Source organism: Gopherus flavomarginatus, chromosome 4 (assembly GCF_025201925.1).
Source record: "Gopherus flavomarginatus isolate rGopFla2 chromosome 4, rGopFla2.mat.asm, whole genome shotgun sequence".
Taxonomy (NCBI): Eukaryota; Metazoa; Chordata; order Testudines; family Testudinidae; genus Gopherus; species Gopherus flavomarginatus.
In genome coordinates this window covers 49,672,648-49,690,678 of record NC_066620.1, presented here as the reverse complement: position 1 = coordinate 49,690,678, position 18,031 = coordinate 49,672,648, and the positions used below count along the sequence as shown (strand labels likewise).

General features: G+C 39.0%; 1 protein-coding gene across 3 annotated transcripts in view; it reads left to right on the top strand.

The window, feature by feature from the left end:
* Window positions 1–18,031, top strand: part of RPS6KC1 (ribosomal protein S6 kinase C1) — a 111,844-nt gene that overhangs the window by 44,605 nt on the left and 49,208 nt on the right. For all 3 annotated transcript variants that reach the window (XM_050950213.1, XM_050950215.1, XM_050950212.1), the window contains 2 exons: window positions 1,628–1,749; window positions 5,231–5,323. In XM_050950213.1, coding sequence (XP_050806170.1) covers window positions 1,628–1,749; window positions 5,231–5,323 — 215 coding nt within the window. The remainder of the gene's footprint in view (window positions 1–1,627; window positions 1,750–5,230; window positions 5,324–18,031) is intronic.

Here is an 18,031-nt window from a genome sequence, read left to right as displayed (position 1 = left end):
TGAATAACTCATAAATATAATATTTAAAAAATAAATATTACTAAACTCTTTCTTTCCTATCCGGAGTGATGAAGTGAAACTAATGTTGAATGAAAATAGGAGAGAACAACGAAAACTCATAGGGACATGCCATCTTGTGTGTTAGTTACTCTAAAATAACTGAGGCATTGAGGAGAAAAATAGGTAAACAGTGATAAACATCCACACTAAAAACACATAATCAACAATTACAGCAGTAGCTTGACTTTTATACTAGTCTTAAAATCTTCTGGTGAACTGAAAATGCTGGCTGAAGAGAAGCCAAATACTACTAATATAAACAAATTAGCTGTTCCTGAGAAACAAGTCTTGATGGATGTCGAAGGATTTGATGACTGTCTGTCTCTAGAGAAGTTGCAGACATCTGTACAAGATAAAATTTCCTTCTACAGACAGAAGCAACAGAACTGGAAGCCAGTTTTGAGAATTTAAAAAGTATATTGTTTGCATTTTTACACAGATGGGTGTCTAGTCATGAGGCCTCATCCCTTTTGCCTGAGGTCCCTCCCTCTCCCAACTCCCCCTCTGCCAGAGCCCCAAGCACCTGCTCCCTCGGCCGGCGGAGCCCATGCCGAACTGCCATGGACCCCCCACCAGCCCCAGCTCCGGGCTGCCCCCAGTGCCAGCCCCGCCAGCCTCAGCATTGGCCCCAGTGTTCGGCTACTGGCCTCCATCTGGAGCTGAGCTCCTGCTGGCTTGAGGGAGAGGGTGACGTATGGGTGGAACTAGGGCTAGGGCCCATGTTTACAGACCATATATATCAGTGCTCTCATCAGTAGCCTGCATTTGTTTAAACAAGACACACTCAGTTTATTCTTTCCTAAGTAGAAGACAACAGTCACATTTTGGAAAATTTTTCCAGAACCTTAATATCCAGTGGTTGATATGAAAGATGAAGCTGCTAATAAGATTCAGGCACAATGCCCTATTTAGAAGCCCAGCCCTTACTCGGAACTGCTAGGAGGGGGCTTGAATTCTCATCAGGCTGCTACTGCTGTATCTTGCCTGCAGGCGGAGTGGTTCCATCTTGTCATCCTGGCTGGTGACCACCTGAAACTTTTTAGCCTCTTAGCCAAAAAGGAAGGGAGCAGCCAGCAGCTGAAATCTGTGAGTTGTCACTTTCACCTGGCTATTGGTGGCATTTCTGATCCCCTTTTCATGGAAGTATAGGTCAGAAGGATGGAAATAAGCAAGTTTTGCCTCTTCTATTTTTTAAAGTAGTAATTTATAACCTTTACTATATATGCACTAATCTGATTTCCATGGATACAGAGTCCATTTCACTTGCTGCCTCCAGTTCTTAATTTTGTTTCCATGGAAACTGACACCAAATTGGCAAAAATAAGGTAAGAGTTTTCATTTATTTGAGTATATAAGGAGACTTAAACTGTATCTTTGCCAGACTACCCAAATCAGAGAATATGGAATCGAATATTTGTTGGGCTTGGCTATCAGAATCCATGAATAAGGCTGGAGCCAAAGACAGCAAAATCAAGTCAATCTCTTTGCCCAAATATATGGAAACACTTAAAACAAACAAACAAACAAAAAAAAAAAAACCCTCACTATTTTCTGTTACTCCATCTAGGTGAGTCAAGTCCAGCTCGTCGAGAAGCAGTGAAGAGGAAGACCGCAGAATATCTAATGCGTGCTGAAAAAATTTCCAGCCTGTACCAGAAATCCTTCTCTGAAGATGGATCAGTTTCTGGGGTAGGCTTTAGCTTCATTTCTCTGAAACTGAATCTGTAAGATTGTCTGTCTGAATTTCTTGGCTTTTAGTTGTCTCAAAACCATTTTTAGAATTAGATAACCTTCTGTATGTACCCTAAACACATTAGTCCTTTCTGGTAACTTTTTATAGTTGTTTTTTTTAAAAATTCTTTGGTGCTTCTTGATTTAGTTTATTTCTTGTAATATTATGCAGGATACCTGGTTCTAAAAAGTGCTATCAGTGGGTTTTAAGTATTTTTACTGCATACTCTGCAGTTTATAAAGTAAATTGAGTTGGGGCATTCAGCAGCTTCTGCCATATTAAATTGCTTTTTGAGGTAGCTTCCATCTTTTTAAGCGGATATCCTTAGCTGAGCTAGCTTGTGCAAAAAAAAATCCTGTTTCAAGACATTCTTAATAGATCTCTACTTTGCTCTTCCCAATCCAGTTCCTGTGGGACTCATCTGTTCTTAGTTTGTATTTTTGCTGCAGTCACACTAAACTGTGTGATTGTCAATGACTGCTCCCAGGTAGTAAACATAAGTGTCTGTCTACATTTATATTAAGTAAGGACAGAAAGGGCAGAAAATTCTTTTGTCTTATTTTTCACAGCCCTAAGAGCAGTTTAAAGAGATTGTTACAGTTAAAAAGCAAACCTTTAGAAAATCAGATAAAATTAAGCCCCCCTAATCCAAAGTAAATCTTAACCTTCCCCCTCTCCCACCGCCTCCTCAATCTTGTTTTGAAGAGGAACTGTTTCTGTAATAAGAAACCACAAATACATTTATGGGGACATTCTAAATGAGAAACATTTTGTGAGAGTTTGTCTTAATACGTATATCAATTGTACTTGAGAGAATTTTAATATTGTGGTCTGTTGTCCACATCTACATAGCAATGGATCACCCTTTTCCAAGAGGTGTCATAACTAAACGGAGATGTTCTGTGAACTCCCTGCTGGTTGTCTTTCCTTGGGCTAAATGCTCTTGGAAGTGAGGAAAATCTTAACTGAATGCAAATCCAGTATTTTTGGAAAGTGAGCAGGAAGACGATATGAGGAACTCATTACAATTTGTATAGTAAAAATTCACTGTGGCTGGGTAACAGAAAGAAACAGATATTACTGTGCAAGGACCCCCCAAGGGCAATGGAACCACCCTCTATCATTTAGTACTGAATTGAACAAATGCCTCCTTTGCAGACCTAAAAGGAATACATCTGAAGAAAAAGGGGAGGAAAGAGAGAAACATGCATCTCTCCTTGATAACATTCAAAGCTGACTAGCTAGAAGAAACTTCACTTTAGCTGAGCAAATTTTGTTCTTGACTTAATCCACTTACTTGGTAGCACAAGCTTTGTCCATCTAGTGGCACTATTATGCTAGTATCTAAGCATTTATTTTACTTTATTGTTCATTCTTGATTTTTGTCTCTTCTACTCTTGTGCCAAATAAAGTTTTTTTGCTTTTATTTGAGATCGTTGGAATTAATTTACATAGATTGTTACGTTGGGGACAACCACTGTCCAATGGCCCACAGAGATGGAAACTGAGTTCTGATCAGAAGTGGGAATGTGGGGACAACTGAGACACCTAAAGGAGCATGTAAAGTGCTGTGAAGAAGGAGGCGGGCATCATTGTGGGCAAATAGAGAACCAGGGGAATAGACCTGACTCCTTGATTGTCACTGTCAAGAATTAGGTAACATGGCTGATCTTCTTGTCTACAGCAATCATAAGAAAACATGGTGAGAATAGTGACACTTGCCCTCAAATGTTGACATACATAGTGTTTGACATGAAGTTTGTCTAGATGAGGATGAAGAGGGTGGCTTTTTTTGGACAGTGGTTACTGGCCAGGCTCAGAGGCTCACTCATTTTCAGGAATGTTCATCTTGTTATTCTGGATCACAGTTTACCTCAGATTTCCTTCACTCCTCCTTGCTTTTAGCTCTTTATTTCCATCTGGCAAGGTGGGTTCATCTGGAGTTAGTTTTCCTCAACAGTAGCTGCTGAAGGTGATAGGTTTGGACCTTTCTTTTCCTTCTTGTTCAGGAAACTACACCTCTCCACAGGGAAAAAGATAAACTTGCCAAAAGAGCTTTGCTTCAGTTTAATATTTTAATCTGTAAAGCCATTGGAAGCTGTCTTATCTGTAGGTAGCTGGTTGGTGTCTGTGGCTCTGTGCGGAAGCTGCATACTTGATTTTTTTTGGAGGGAAGGATCTGATTATTGTTAGGGCAGAAAAGTGGCTAGAACCTTTTGAAAATGTGACTTGTTCAAGTGTCATAGGTGTGCATGGTGATCTATGGAGCAAGTAAACAGATACAGGTCCCTGTCCCAAGTTGCTTGCCCTTGAACCCGTTCCCCCTCCCCCCGCTGCCCCGCCCCCAACTGCTGGATAGGCAGATGGAAGTGAGCCACCACCTGGCGATCTAACATAGGCACATAGGTTGGTGCAGAAAGGAGTGTGTTGTCTGTGGCATGGATTCCTTTCTCAATGACACCATAGAAGCCATTCGGTGGCTTCTAAAGGGATGGAGTAAGGGATGTGTCTGGGAGGTCTCAGCTAGGTTTCTCCCACCCCAGATCCCTGGGGCACAGCATGACACTGCAGGTAGCCTGTCATCTTTAGTTGAACTAGTGCTACAAATTGCAGAATGTTTTCCCTTTTTACCACACGTTCTGTCGTGGATTAAAGTCCAAACTTTGTTTTTAGGTGAAATTCTGTTATTCCTGGTGTGCAAGGGAGATGGAGAGAATAGCAGGGCTTATATTATGCAAGTGTGTGTATACAGCAGTGAACACACATGCCTGACACACAGACTGTGTAAGTTACATCCTGATAGGTCACAAAACACAATGGGGACAAAAACACTCAACAACATGTTAACTACTTGAATAGTTAACATGCACTCTCATCTGTTTCAGTGTGACTTATTTCTGGGTGGGTAATGCATAGCTACCTTTGGCTAAGGCTGTTTTGGGGATCATTGTGTTGGTACCTTGTTACATCAGGGTTTATGACTGACATGAGTAGAGAGCACTTACCATCAAACAAAAAGAGCACTATTTAGCATTCTCTATTTTGTGTTCTTATAATTTATGAAGCATCTGATTTCCTTTTTCCTATCCCTTAAGCCCTGAACTATTGTGAATCCAGAATAACTATAAGACTCTGATTATTGTTTCCAGTGGGAGCTCAGCTATTTGTTACGAAGTTTCTTTACCTCTGCAAAGCATTGGAAATTATATAAATTTCATTTCATTTTTCTATTTTAAAATTTTGTTTTCAATGTTATCTTGATTTATTTACTTGCAACTTTTCTTACATTTAAGGACGAACAGAAAAGTTCTCCTTTCATCTCCACTCTCTCTTATTTATGATAAATTTTGTTTCCTTCGGTCTGGCATTTGCTACAGCAGGCAGTCTTCCTTCAAGTACCACCCTGATTGATGTGTAATCTTTGATATCTTCCATTAGCCTCCAGGATCACTAAGTTCAAGGCCCTCTTGGAACCTGAGGAGCCCTGCCGAGGAACTGAAGGCCTTCAGAGTCCTTGGGGTGATTGACAAGGTAATTCTTCAGTGTCTCTTCAAGAGTTCGGTCATAAATCGACTGCATGCTGACATTTTGTCTTTGAAGCTGTGGATCTTAAGGATATGAAACAAAAGGAGAAAATGACTCAAATGCATCTGCACTTTAAAATAACAAAAGTAGAAGAAAAAAGGCTTTTATCTAAGCAATTCATGTAAGGTCATGCAAAATATATTTGAGCTAAAGGATAAGGTACATGTTTGGTGGCATTCAGTAGGATGGGGCCTGGTTTTTGAAAATGATGTCACTGTTACAATACTGGGATAGGGACACGTCAATACATTTTCAGTTTATTAAACTGATGGTTATTTGAAATACAGAAGGGTAAAAATTCATGCACTTTCCCACAGTCCGTGCAATATGGAAACTTGAGGAGGGGGGAACCCCTCAAAAAAAAAGATATTTGCTCTCTCTCCTCTTAGAACCTTGAATTCAAATCCCCAGCCAAGGCTGAGATCTAGAACAAGTCAAACTAATTGTTGACTCATTCAGATAAAATCTCCCAAAATCCCAGGGTAATATCCCTCTGTAATGTGTCAGCCGTAATGGACCATACAGATCTTTTGCAAGCCTAATTGACTGAAAGAATAACAGTGCATAAAGTAGCTGCACTGTTTTGATCTCACCAATTTAGTTATCCCTTTACCAATTACATTTAAGATGATATATTAATCAGTAATGAGACAACTAATTCAACTTGTAATGACTCATTTCCTTGTTGCAACTCCATTCCCCTGATGCCTTTTCATTGTTTCTTGAGTGATCCCTGGCTTGTATGCTTTGTATTTCAGGTCACATGACCCATTTATAACTTGTATTATTAAAAATTGCTGCTACACTCTTAGTTCTGAATTTGTTCCTCTCTCTTTTGTTAGTCTGAACATAGCGATTTGGATTTTTTTTTTTTTTTTGCCTATACTGTTTTAATTGCATGCATAACTATTATGTTCTCTCCTCTGGCTATATACACTCAGATTTTAACCTTGTTTTCACAACATGCAAGGACCTTTTCACTATAATATCATATACATTGTATCTCCATTCATCTGATGGCAAGTATCTAATCTATTTAGTGTTTCTCTCTCTCTCTGTATATTTATTAAGGAGCAATTGAAAGACCAGTTTGATAAGCTGATTATAGCTGTTAGCTGTGTGCATTGGATACATCTTTAAGACTATGGGGGATTCCAGGAAATACCTAACCTCATAATCCCCCATAAGGAGAGATGGAGCAGGCAGCCTAGAGCCTTAGGGATTGTCCATACCTCGGCATGCAAGGCTATGATGATATTGTAGAGAGATGGAGTAAGACCTCTTCAAATGTCTTTTCGTCTTAAAGACCACAAAATACTGAAATGATTAGTAACTTGGAAGTGACGCTCAACACCTTGTAGGGCCAAGTTCATTTATTCCACGGGCTAACTAAATCTGCCAGGTATCACTAGATTCCTATCTAGCAAGCTTCTAGGTACAAGCCTGATCTATCCAGGTCCTGGAATCAGAACTTCTTTTGCAAAGAGACAAGGTTACTGGGGTGACAAAAAACAAAGGATTTAATATTGGAGACATCACCATGGCATGCATTCTAACAGTGTTTTATTGTATAGACAGCCAGCTAGTGTGCCATAGGGGGCAGAGTTAAATTTGAATTATTGTTCAGAGATGGAGCAAGACGTTTTCGGATGTCTGTCTACTTGTATACCTGCTCCCAGGCTCTCTACTCTTCTAAGTTTTAATCTTACTCTGAGCTACAGTTTGTTTTTATCATTTGATTATAGTGTCATAAGTGTGTACCTAGTGTTTTAGAGCAAGTATAAAGTCAATCCCTGCCCCAAAGGAACTTAATCATAGAGTATGTTATGTTTTATATACACACGGGGATCGATTTATCACATGTAGTGTAGATGCGATAAAATCGATCCCCGATCGCTCTCCCATGGACTGCTGAACTCCAGCAGTGTGAGAGGTGGAAGCAAAGTGAACAGGGGAGCTGCGGCCTTCGATCCAGCACCGTGAAGTTGTGTATCTTAGATCGATCCCCCCCCGCAGTGTAGACCAGGCCTAGGGGGAGTTGACGGGAGAGCATCTCCTGTCGACATCATGTAGTCTGGACCCTGCGGTAAGTAGGTCTAAGATACATCCATTTGAGTTACGCTGTTCACGTAACTCAAATTGTGTAGCTTAGATTGAATTTCCCCTGTAGTGTAGACAAGGCCTTATACCCTGTGCCAAGCATTAGCAGTGAGAGATGAGACTGTCTGCTCTGCAAAGATATTAAGGATGCCATAGAAGGAGGAGAGGTTTGCCTCCATATCGTTGACCAAAACTGACTGTTGTGCTGTGCACTGGCTGAATACCTATTTATGCACATTAGCCCAGTAGTAGCTGCTTTTCTGTGGTGAGTGAAACTTCAAAGTATTATGGGGTCCTTTAGACAATCTTATATTTATAAATTTACTTGTGACATGTCTATATTACGTACACACTTGTACTCACTGGAGTATGCTTGCTTTCAGTGTCGCTAGTTACATTAGTAGTTTACGCATATGTTTAAGCTCTCCCAAAATTGGAGCCTTGGAATGAGCGTATTGGGGATGCATGAAGAAATGAGACATAAGTGTACACGATGATTTACAGTGAGGGTAAAAACACAGTCCTTGCACTACATTCATAATAAACACTTGTGTATGAATATAAAATTTTCAATCAACTGGAGTACAGGAGTAGACAGGAGAGTGATCTGCAGTCAATTTAGCGGGGCTTCACTAGACCTGTTAAGCTGACTGCCGATGCATCGCTCGTCGATCCCCCAGTAAGTGTAGACAAGCCCTAAGTGTGCCCATTGCTGCTTACCTTGTAAAACCACCTCTAGACCAAGGTGTGGGAGAACATCCATATGCAGGAAACACCATTTATGTGTGGTGTGTACCTTTCCAAACCATTGCTACGCTCCTGATCCATTTCAGCAGCTAGTGTGGTGTATATCTGTGACTTGTCAGCTGGCTCCTGGCTGCAAAGCAAGATATCCCATGTTAACTGGTCTCCCTCATATGAACTCTTTTTAAATAGTTTTGCTCTTCCCTGAACAGGCTTGTGATGTACTGTTAATGCAGTGTCCTCTTAAAAATGAAACAAGTGGCATCTCAAAGGCAGGGTTTTCTGAGAAGTAGGTACTTTAATAGGCACTATACTGTGTGTTGCAGTGCTTAAGTACAAATCAGCAGGCTAGTGAAACTTTGGTCTCGTCTCAATTGCAGCCATGTAGGAGCATCTATTTACAACATTTAGCCCAAACCATATTATAACGTGTTTTGTCTGTGAAGATGGGGCAAAATCATGTGACAGCCTGATCTTTCAGGACTATAGCACAGTTGCCTTAAAGTAGTTTATAATGACTTGGGACACAACCGGGGGTAACCAGGTCTGCATCACACAGAGCTTTTTCTGACAATCTCCTAATCTTTGTTCTAGTCATGATATAACTTCCTTGGTCCTAATAACAGTGAGAGCGCCAATGGAGATGGACTAATGGAATTTGTGCCATTGTGGTGTTTAGCATCTAGATTTGTTTTGAGGAAAGTTAATACGATAAAAATGCTGTTGGCCAGTCTGTATCGTAGTGCTCCTACTTTTGCTAGATGTTGTGGAGTTGCAACTGTGCAATACCAGTGATGACTCAGGAAAAAACAGCTTCTTTGGAACTTTTCTCAGACTGAGAGAGTCCTTGGTTGGATATGCTGCCAAGATTTAAAAAAGGAACTGGGGTGACTTTTTTGTGTGTGCCCTCAACTTGAGATGTCTGGAAAGAGCCTGATTTCCAGAAAATAGGGTGCTCATCATTTTCTGAAACTCTGGCTCCTTCAAGCTGTCTCATGCTGGGCACCCAAAACTACTAGTCAATTCTGGAAAATTTTGGCCATGGCTTTCTTATCTTTTTTTCATTTGGACTGTTTGCTTCAAAAGTAAACAGTGTGCTACTATACTCGGCACAGACTTTTATATTTTTGCAACAGGAAGGGCCCTCCCGTGAATAGTTTTTTTTTTTTTTTGCTAATGGTATTTTAATCTACTGAAAAATGAGGCTCTTGTCCTTTGAATGTTTAGGGCTCTAATCTATTGTGGATATGTGAATGTAACTCCTGTGAGCATTAATGTATCATGCCAAAGAGTGGGCTTGTGTGTGTCTACCTATAGATACCCCCTGACCAAATGTAATCAGTTACATGAGCGCAGTAAAGCATCTTAAACCTGCAGACTCCTTTTTGAAGTAGAAAACTTTTCTTTCATACCTTATTTAGTTCAAAATATTTGTGTTGCAGAATCTATGCTGAGTTTCTGCCCCAGCAAGCTACTCTTTGCTTTGAAGCTATAATCAGCCCCTGAAGAAACTGATTTTCCATGGTACTGCAGATGCTTTAACAATGCTGTTTCAAGCCCAATGTCTTATTCTTTAGTGGGCAACCTTGTGTTATTTAGATTCATTCTGTTTAAAGATTCATCTTGTAGCCCTTAAAAGCAGAGTTCATTAAGCAAGGACTATGATGCTCTAGGCCATGTCTTGTAACTTCTTTCCCCAAACAGCTAAATTTGATGCAGTTGGTATTGGTGTAAATCTGGAGAAACATAATAGACTTCAGTGGACTTCTATCTGGATTTTCTCTGATACTGATCTCAGTAACAGGCTCAATCTGCCAAGACTTGTGTGAATTAGGTTTATTGTTCAATAGATTCTTCGTTAAAATAAATGTAACATAATCTGAAACACTAAGAATTAAAACACTATCATCAGTGTCCTGCTAAAATTAATTGAGAAATCTTTGAACAGTCTTCTTACATGAATGTAAATCTCTTCCTGTAATTTTTCTGAAGAGCTGACAAAAATCTCATTGCACTATATAACTTTGCTTCATTACAAATATTTGGTTTTCTTTTTAGTGTTATGCTGTATGTGAGAAATCAGATCCCCAATACTAAATTATTATGCTCTATTTCCAGGGACAAGTCACCATGACACACAAATCAGTATTATTAATTATTTAAAAAGTATGATATGATTATTACTTATGTCAGCCTCAAAAGCAGAAATGCAAAAAAACCAAAAAAACCCAAAACAACACAATGTAAAGAACCCATGTGGTACTTGCTTGCATAATGCATTTTTTTTTAATATGCTGCAGAACCATAGTTAGTTGAATTCAACAGGTTATGGTTAGTTTAATTGAGTTTAATTAAAGGGTAGGAAAAATGGGCTTGTGTTATGACAGTTCCTCTGTTGTACATGAATGTTTAATATGGCAGTAGCTATGTCTTAGTCCATGTTTACTAATTCCCCTTAGAAGCTTAAATACGCCACTACCTCGATATAACGCAACCCGATATAACGAATTCGGATGTAATGTGGTAAAGCAGTGCTCCGGGGGGGGCTGCGCACTCCGGTGGATCAAAGCAAGTTCAATACAACGCGGTTTCACCTATAATGCGGTAAGATTTTTTTGGCTCCCGAGGACAGGGTTATATTGAGGTAGAGGTGTATTTTAATCCTCAGTTTTACTTTGAATAGAGTTGAAACAGTACTGCAGTTGCACAATATATGTTGATATCAGCTCATATTTTGGCACATTGCAGTCAGATAAACATTCTGCTAAATTTTGATAATTTTCCTCTCCCCTAACGTTAGTTATGGGTTTGTATAGTAACTGTGAGCATAAAAGACTTGGAGAAAATGTAGCTACAACAATCGCATAACTATTTCAAGTCACATATTCTCTCTATTGTGGCATTATGATAATGACAAGAACCAGAAAGAGAAACAAGTCTGAAACTAACTGTAAACAAAAATTAAATCAACTAGTCTTATTTTCATTGCCCAAACATAACACAGTGGAAACAAATAAATAAATGTCATAGTCTTTAAAAAACAGATTAAATATTTACAATTTAATTTATCTAGCTATTAGTAATGTAAATAAGAAAACTTGTTTGAAGAGTAGTTTTTTGTAATCAGAGTGTCTTAACTACCTTGTTTTATAGCAATTTCAAATCTATTATAGTACTCACAGAAGTTAAAGATGGAAAAGTATTTGGATCACTCAATCCATTTCCCTGTCATTACAGAATTGTTCCCTAATGTACATTTTAATATCTAGTCTAGTTTTATGTCCCAAGATTTGAGGCTTCCTCCTCTTTCCTAAGGAAACTGTTTTACCTAACATATCTCACAGTTAAGAAGAATCTCTTCTCCTGATATTCAGCCTTTGTTTTCCATAGTTTCATTCTATTATTCCTAGCTCTATCCAGTTTTATTAAACTAAAGAAAATAATCTCACTCCTTGGAGTTTACGCACTTAACACATTTAATGTTTTCGCTTAGCCAAATTATACATACATACCTGCGTGCGTGCATGCGTGCGCGCGCACACACACACACACACACACTTTTTTGAAATCTTTAATCATACTTCAGTCCCTATAGCTCCCTTATCACTTATGTTGCTCTTCTCTCAACTCCCTCAGATTAGTCAATAACTTTCTGGTAATATGGTGCCCAGAATTGACTGCACTTGCAGTTACACAACAATTGTACAGACAGAGATTGTTACCTCCCTGCTCTGACATATTGTCTTGGGGTCAGGGCCGGCTCCAGGCATCAGCCGACCAAGCACGTGCTTGGGGCGGCACGTTGGGGCAGGGCGGCGCTGTTTTTTGGTTTTTTTTTTGTTTGTTGGGGCAGTGTTGGAGGGTTTTTTTTCTTTTGGTGGCGGGGCACTCGGGAGGGCGGGGCCTCAGGCAGTGCGGTGCTCAGGGGGGCGGGGGCTTGGCGCAGCACTGAGGGAGTGGAGGCTGGCGCAGCGCTCGAAGAGAGGGTGGGGCCTTGGGGCAGCGTGGCGCTGTGAGGGGGGGCGGGGTGCGGCATTGCACTCTGAGGGAGGCAGGGCTTTGGGCAGTGTGGCGCTCGGGGGAGGGGGTGTACGGCAGGGCCGCGCTCTTCTTTTTTGCTTGGGACGGCAGTGTTGAATCACCTAGGCTTGCCTTTATAATCCCATCACACAGCAAACTAATGTTGTTTTTGCTCTGTTAACCGTCAAGTAGGTCTTGCTACTGGTTCCCAGGCGTCCCCTCCAATTGAGTATTTGTTTAAGATTATTTCTACCCTTATGTATTGGACTGCATGTTTCCATCAGAATCTTTTTTTCTAGCTTGTTTTCTGAACTCTCTTGTTCTGTAAGTCCCTCTGTATTTCAGTACTTGCTGCAAATATTTGTTGTACTATTTACTTGATTTCATGTAATTAATAAAGATGCTAAATAAGAACAATCTAAAGAACAGTTTCTCCTAACACAGAAGAACAACATAAATTTAACCCCTTCTTTCCATTTCCCCCCACCCCCTATCAAGAAACTAACAATGCATGCTTAATTTCACTGATTCATTATAGGCCATCTGCCAGCTTCCATGTAGAAGTAGTTTGTTCTTTGGGAAAAGGACCTTGTCTTACTAAATGCTAACAAGTTGCTTAGCACAGTTGATGCTTTATATTTAATAACTGTCTCATCATGGATGATACCCCGTATTATAAGACACTGGATACCTCCTCCAGCTTGATATATTGCCACGCATAATTTTTGACTAATTTCCAGTCTCTTTCAAGGGAGTAAGGTTTCACCTTTTACAGCACAACTAAAAGTCTAAAAACATAAGTGAGTTTTGATATTTGCTGCTCTCTGGCACTTTCAGTTATTAAACCAATAGAGCTTTTCTTTTGTTAACTGTAATATTGCTCATCAAGAGAATCCACAAAGCATAAATTAATTATGGATAATCACTAAAAAAGAGGGATAACTGAAGGCATCACACTGACTGCACAGATAGCGATGGGCACTTATCTGTTTTTTTTTTGTTTGTTTTTTTTCACGAGTATCAGCCCAGTGCTTTACTAAAGTTGCCTTCTTGACTTTATAATCTTTGAGTGCGTGCATGTATGTGCAAGTATAAAACAATATAAATAAAGGTGAGGGGTTGGGTAGAGCTGCTCTGAAGTGACTATATTTAGTGGCAAAATAAATTTCTATTAAACAGACCATTTACTCCTATTAGCCTTGCACTGCCAACATGGCTGAGGGGACAATAAGGTGAATTTCATTCCTACTTCTGTAGCATCAACAAAATTATGTAGCAAATTCTGGTCAGTTACACCTGTACAGTCTCCTGGATGGCAGTGGAATTTCACAGGTGTTACTGAGGTTATTACTTGACTTTTTAGTCCTGGAAGTGATAAGCAAAGAAGAAGGAAAATCCAGCTTGGTCATCAAATCCCAGCTTGAGTTTGGAGGATTTGTGGTTCAAAAAATGATCTCATAAATGGAGCATATTTGATCTGAAGTTATACAATAAGCATAGAATCCAGTGATAATGTTATTCCGCATTTATTTTCAAAGTAGAACTGCAATTCAGTAAGGGAGCATAAAGCCAGCTTTTCAAAGTATACCTTTGGTGGTAGCCTTATCTCCGAAAACCTTAAACTACCAGGATATGTAGTTAAAATTTGTAATGCATTTCATTTGATTATACAGGAGGTATTTGTAGCCCACATCAACACGCTTTAACCCACTTTTTTTAGGAAGCCATTTTTTTATTTATTTTAATAAATGTTGGTCAAGTAAATAGAACAAACTCAAGCTAGTGTAACTATGTTGTGTTCTGTTCTGAAAATATGTAGGATTGAAGCAGCAACAGCAGTAGATTAAAACAAGGCAGAACCTAATTGCAGTTGGTAAGGCAACTGCATTTCTGTTAAAACCACCTGAGAGAGAGCAGTGCATTTATAGCAGCTCTTAGTTGATCCAGTAGTGTCCCCTGTGACCTTTGTTGGGTATTTTGTAGGGTGACTAATGGCTCACCATGTTCTCTTTTTCTGGTGACTTGCCTATTGCCTGCCTCTGGGTTTGTGATTCCCCTTATGCTGACTTCTGCAATATTCCTTCAGTCTCTTATCTCAAGGCTTTGATGCATATGTTCTGAAGGTGGCCACCGTGACTTTGGGTGGCAGCAGATGGTAAACCTTCAGGCTGCCACCGGCTATACTGGTGTTAAGTTGGAAACTTAGCGTTTGATGAAGAATCAGTAGTGCAGATGAAAGAGCTTTTACTGCAGAAATATCTTTTAATTAAAAAAATTAGCATACTGAAACACTTGCTAATTTCTATGCACGTAAAGAATCCTAAATTTAACTGTTTTCTTAAAGCTAAACTATGGTTATTTACAAGTCAGATTTTATTTTTTCTCCAATTGTATGTAATGTATTTAAATAGTTTTGTTTTTGATTGTTTGTAAACTGAGTTGTTGGATACGATTATAAATCAATTTTCTGAAGGTCTCTGAAGTGCAATTATTTTTAAAAGTAGTTTCAGGTAACATCAGAATTAACTTTCAGTTTTAAAAATGAAATGGGAAATCCTTGCTTGCAAACCTACAAAGAACTGGTATGTTATTACCTTAGGTATTTCTGATTCCCCTTTGTTGTAGTAGCTAGGTGGCAATAATTCTTTGTTTATATGCATATTCGGACACTGCCTGGGAGAGCTAAGATACTGTACAAAAGCACACTTGAGCATGCTAATGTTGCAATATTCTTTGCCTGTCAATTTCCTGTGTAGTTTCAAATTGGCTCTTGTAGCACTGCCTACCTATGTTTTTTTTTGTTGGTGGTAACATGCTATATTGGAGGATTTTAAAGCCTAAAACAATATCACATTATTATGACAAATAGGGTTTGCATTGTCTCCTTTTGTATCACAGTCTCACTTGCCATGAATGGCGAATGTCTGGCGTAGCACTTACGTTGCCTCCCTTATGAAGATGGATGCATAATACTGTAGGTGACAGTTATTTATTATAAGGTATTAGACCTCACAATTCATGCTACAGTCATCCTTACCCAACAGCTTCCATAAGCATCTGAAAGCCAGAAACAGATTGGCTTCCTAACATAACATAAGAGAAGCGTGTGTCCACAATCTGCTGTTGCTGATGCTCCTGATGCCATCGCTTTGGATAGAGTATTGGGACAAGGAACATGCCATGGAACTTCATGTTCTCAAGTCAAGCCTGTTTATGGGGGAGCTCACTGACCCCAGTTGCTGTGTGTTTTGAAAGGAAATCCTACCAAAAATCCTTAAGGAACATACACCTGCACTCTCCTCTGCAGAAATGTGGAGGAATGCCAGTATAAATAACTCCTACTGTGACAATACCAGTAAACAATGTTTGGCCCCAAAGTTTGAGGAGCGAAGGCTCTGATGTTGAGAGCAAGTCAGGGCTTAACCCACTGGATTTATGTCTCATCTTTGCAAAAGTAGGTTACAGCAGTAGTCCTGCAAGGTAGCCCAGAGGAGATTGTTTGTTTTTTTTTTCTGCTGTGTAAGTACTATGCTTTGTAGAGTAGATGTACTAGGGTCTAAATGAAGTGGTTGTGCCTCTTTCTTTCTCTGGCTCATCCTCTTTTGTATTTGCATGCTATTTGCATGTTATGGTAATACCAATAATAGTGTGGTAATTACCCCTTTTTGTAACTTGTGCAGATAAGGCCAATTATAGACTACGTTTGATAAGTTGCATGAGCATACCTGCTTCTGTACAATGTTAGGGCCCTACTCTGCAGTTATTTCAAAGTAATTTAAATATATCCTAGATCTACCCAGTGAACCTAGGATAAATGGATGACACTAGCAGTTTCTCTAAACTTCCATCATGACAAAATAATCAGTTATGCCAAATTATAGAGATAATGAATAAATAGTAATTCTCTAGCAAACAAAATAGAGCAGTGGATTATTTTCAAATCTGTGGAAACTGATTTCAGCTTTGAGTTAAACAGAGAAAACAAAACCAAACAGGAGTTATAATGCTTGATTGGAGAGAAAAAGCAAAGGAATGGTGGCTGGTTGGAGAGACTGGTTAATCAGTCCAGCTAGTGAACCTCAGCGACACGGAAATATTATCTGTTAAAACCTGTTACGGTTGAAAAAGAGTAGCTGCTAGTCTTTGTGATGTTATAATATAACAGCTGAAGCTAGCCCTTAAGGGACAGGTTGTCTGCTTTATTCCAGTTAGTGGCAGTCATTCTATATGTTACTGCTATAGGGCGAAGAGTCGGTAGTCTGCTCTGGTACACCATATGTTAATGCAGTTCTGATAAGCAAGTGTGAAACTTGAAAGAGGAATACATTAATTGTATTTGTGCAATAAGGTATGCCATCAAAGGTAATTATTTCATGACAGTTTTAGTTATAGAACTTGTTTTATCATGAAATAAAATATGGCTTTAGGAGCCTTTTATTGGAAAGACAATTGTATCAAATTAGTACCAAATTAGATTTTTGTCTTTATAAAGGTGAGCAAACCCATGAGCAGTTTTTAAATTGGTGTGTTGTATTCTACAAATGAACAAATCCTGTCTGAGGGTTAAAGAAGCTATTGTCCTTTATGCTGACAGCTTCATTACTGATTGGCCTACTGTTGGTATTAAAAAAAAATGTTTGGCTCCTTATGATCTTTGTGCATGCAACTATAATATTAATACAGAGCCATAGAACTATTCATTAAGAAGTGACTTTAAATGAGGTTGATGCATGAGATACAGATGTTAAATGCAGACATTCCTTTTTGTATACAGCCGTATGGCTAATAATTTCCAAGTGGCTAAAGCTCTTGTTAGCAAGAGTGCTGGTGTGTTAAGAATGGCCCTATAAATAACTTTAAGAGCTGAAGTTGAAGGTGCTTTTTTTAAAGACTATTGTTAACTAAACATTATTGCCAAACAGATGGAAAGCATTCACCAGCCTGATGTTTTTAAGTCTAATTATATTATCACCAGTCCTGTACGGCTCAGTTGAAGAGGTGTATCCAGAGGCCAATTTATAATCATTTAGCCAACACCTGTTTGGGAGAAATTGACAGTCAAAGGGCACATTTAAAAAAAAAATCACATATGTTCTTGTATTTATTGCCTCAATGTGAACAGTACCTACCTACAAATAAACTTGGTAAAAGAAGACAAAGTGACTGTAAACAAAACATCACTTCCTAACAATTTTTATCTGTCTTAATTTGGCATATCTTGTAAATTTTATTTTAAGCCTAGTGGCAAAACCAATGTGACTCCTATGATTTATTCCACTGTCGTCTTTTATTTCTGAGAGCCCAATAGAACAGGCTTACAAAATCATCATGAAAATTCACCTGCCTAGGCACATTATCTACTCACCAGCCTTCCCATTATGATGAAAATGACATTCAACACATCCATTAAAAAACTTAATCCACTGAGTGGGCAAATAGAATTTTTAGAGGCTGTTATAAAATATTTTATCGTAGTTAGATTGCATAAACTCTTGATTTAAAAGCTTCATCTTAAAACAATCAAGTATTTTTGTGCACTGTGCAATGATTGAGTATTATAGGAGGCGCTGGTAGGGACCTTTATACTTGGGTTTCCGTTAGAAAAGATTATTGCAACCTTTCCTTAAGAAGGTTTAACACATCCACTGTTTGCAGCAAGCCTTTGAAATTAGGCAGGGAGAAAATTCTTGGCTGGGGAAGTACCTTGTCTTCATCCCATGAAATTCCATTCAGGTTTAACATAGTTATAATTGATTTAAAAATCACAATTTCCCTTCTTTTGCTTGTATT